Consider the following 2,858-nt stretch of genomic DNA (forward strand, 5'->3'; position numbering starts at 1 on the left):
CTTCCTTCCTTCCTTTTCTAGCTCTCCTAGACAGGAATTACTTCAGGCAAGAGAATGGAGGCTAAGGTCTCTTCTCCTAGCTTCTCCTTATACCAGGAACTCAGTGTTCTTATGCAGCCTCTCAGGACCCCAGAAGATACCTCTTCCTAGACTTGCTTTCCCTTCACTATTCCTGTGCTCATACCTTCCCCATGACCTTAAAAAAAAAAACTTCCTTGTCCCATGACACATTCCCTGAAGCCTCTGGTTCTTCCTTTATAAAGTAATAATCAGTTAATCAGTCAGTTAGCATTTATTCAACATTAATTCTAGGCACTGGGGGTACAAATAAAGGCAAAAAACAACCCCTTCCAAGTGTTTGTTGTCAAGGAGCTTATAGTCTGAGGGAAACAATCGTAGCACTTTCTTGTTCTAGTGAGCCAATGGGTGGGTAGGTTGGGCCCCACCTGTTGAGCTAACACTGCTCATGGGCTCAGAGGGGATAGTCAGCAAATATTATTTAAATTTTAATCATTTGATCAGAAGGACAATTTTTCAATTTTTTTATGTGCCTGGACATTTATTCAACGACTAAAGCCAGTTTTCTTTTGGCATCAACAAAGTGCCTTAGATTGTAAGCTTCTGAGGAAAAGGAGGGGTTGTTTCTATTTTTGATAAATTCTTTTAGATTATACTATGTAGAAGTTTAGTGTCTACAAGGATGTATAGAGGGCTAGCCTTGGAGTCAGGAAAATGTGGGCTTAAATATTGTCTCTGACACATCCTACCTGTGGAACCTTAGGCAAATCACGTAACTTCTCGGCCCCCGTCGTTTTCTGACTATAAGTTACAGAGAAATTGATGATCTGCATTGGCAGGATGAACTCCATACGTGGAGTTCTCTGCATTTATAAAATCATAGGTTCTGACAAAAAGTTTATGGCAGGAATGGTAAAATATGCCTGGCACTTGGCAACTCCAGAAGTGTGCCTTTCACCCAAAGATTTCATGATTCTTGGGTCAGAATAAATATATCATGTTTGTCTTCCTAAACAAGAGTACTAAGGGTAAAGGCAAGATACTTCATCGTTACCATATTTTTTAATCCCTCACATCTCACTTGGAGAAATTAAGCCAGGAAAAGAGAAGCCCACTCGATCTAGCGCTACTATAATCTTTTATTTTACTCTCAGACTCCTTTAAACTTTTTCTTTTTAAATTTAATTTCATTTTTTCAGTTAGCAAAATTGTTTTCTCTCTCTCTCCCATTCCACCTTTTAAACTTTTCAAAGCTCCTTTTATTTGCAGCCTCCCATCAGATTGTTACAACATCCCAAAAGGAAGGTGAGATGGCATTTGTATCCCCATTTCACAGATAAGGAAATGGAGAACCTAGTGACTGTGTCATGTCACACAACTTTTAAGTGGCAGAATTGGCCCAGGAACCCATTTCCTGATCTCTAACCAAACTTCCTTTGACCTAAGCCCATTTTATAGAGGAGGAAACAGGCCCCGAGAGGCAAAGTTCATGGCCATATAACTTCTAGTGGCAGAGATGAAGCTAGAACTCGGGTCTCCACTCCTAGGCCCATGCCCTCTCCACCTTCCCTTGCTCTAATGTTCTGAGAGAGCAAAGAAATAGAGTCTTTGGAAGTGTTGAAGTGGAGTTCTGGTCTTTAAGCACCACTCCCCCATCCCACTTACTCTCCTGGAGGGCTGATGGAGATAATAAACACCACTATTCAATATTTATGAAATTCAGTTCTTCTGCAAATATATCACAAGACATGTTCAGTGGAGGGAACCAATTCTATCAAGAGCTCGTCACACAGCAATCTGTTCCAGTGGCCAAGTACAAGCATCTTGCTGAATAACAAACACCCCCAGAGGATGATGCGGAAAGGCTGGTTTGGGGAGAAAATAACAACATCCTCTAAAGGGATTCGTTCAATGACTGGCCACACTTACCAGCACAACTTCTCTCTTTGCCTTCTTGGTTTCTGCAGGGAAGGAGACAGACAAAAGTCAAGTTGCCTGCACCTGCCTCATTTCAGAATCCCACCTCCCACAGTGGGGTTCCCTTAAGCAGGCTTCCGGCTCAATGTTGCAAACACTGCAAAGGATTTATCAGCTCATGGAAATGTTTTAGCAGCCAGCCGTCGTTCCTGGAAATGAAATCCATATTTTCCCCTTACTCTGCCTGGCACACTGGCTGTACCAGTTGGGGGCAAATGGGTGTCTAGTTATTTAGAAGACTTTCAATGGTTCAAAACTTAGAAGGATGAATCAGATTATTGAATTCCCAGGCATTCTAGGATCTCGGTGTAGGGAATAAACAGCCAGACTTTGGGGCAGCAAGAAATGAGTTTGAATCCCACCTCAGATATTTAATTGCTGTGTGATTCTGGGCAAGTTACTTCTCTGGACCTCAATTTTCTCATCTGCAAAATGAGGAGGTTGACTTGATGACCCCCATGTCCTTTTTTGTTATTTAGTTGTTTTCAGTCATTTTTGACTCTTTGTGACCCCAGTTGGGGTTTTCTTGACCAAGATACTGGAGAAGTGGTTTGCCCTTTCCTTCTCTAGCTCATTTTACAGATTAGGAAAGTGAAGCAAACAGGGTTACACAGTTAGTGTCTGAGGCCAGATTTGAACTCAGGAAGAGGAGTCTTTCTGACTCCAGGATTGACACTCTATCCATTGAGCCACCTAGCTGCTCATGAAATCTTAGATCACAGGACCATAGGTCTAGCGCTCAAATGGACCTTTGAGGTTATCGAGTCTTCACTTCATCATTTCATAGATTAGGAAAGGGCTTTGCTCAGGGTTACAGAGACAGGGAATAGCTCTCTCTCACTCTCTCTCTCTCTCTCTCTCTC

General features: G+C 42.2%; 1 protein-coding gene across 1 annotated transcript in view; it reads right to left on the reverse strand.

Annotated features, from left to right (window-relative positions):
- Nucleotides 1-2,858, reverse strand: part of CDHR3 (cadherin related family member 3) — a 113,219-nt gene that overhangs the window by 8,667 nt on the left and 101,694 nt on the right. The window contains exon 17 of the mRNA XM_044679048.1: nucleotides 1,948-1,979. Within this exon, the coding sequence (XP_044534983.1) occupies nucleotides 1,948-1,979 (32 nt within the window). The remainder of the gene's footprint in view (nucleotides 1-1,947; nucleotides 1,980-2,858) is intronic.

This window comes from Gracilinanus agilis, chromosome 5 (genome assembly GCF_016433145.1).
Source record: "Gracilinanus agilis isolate LMUSP501 chromosome 5, AgileGrace, whole genome shotgun sequence".
Taxonomy (NCBI): Eukaryota; Metazoa; Chordata; class Mammalia; order Didelphimorphia; family Didelphidae; genus Gracilinanus; species Gracilinanus agilis.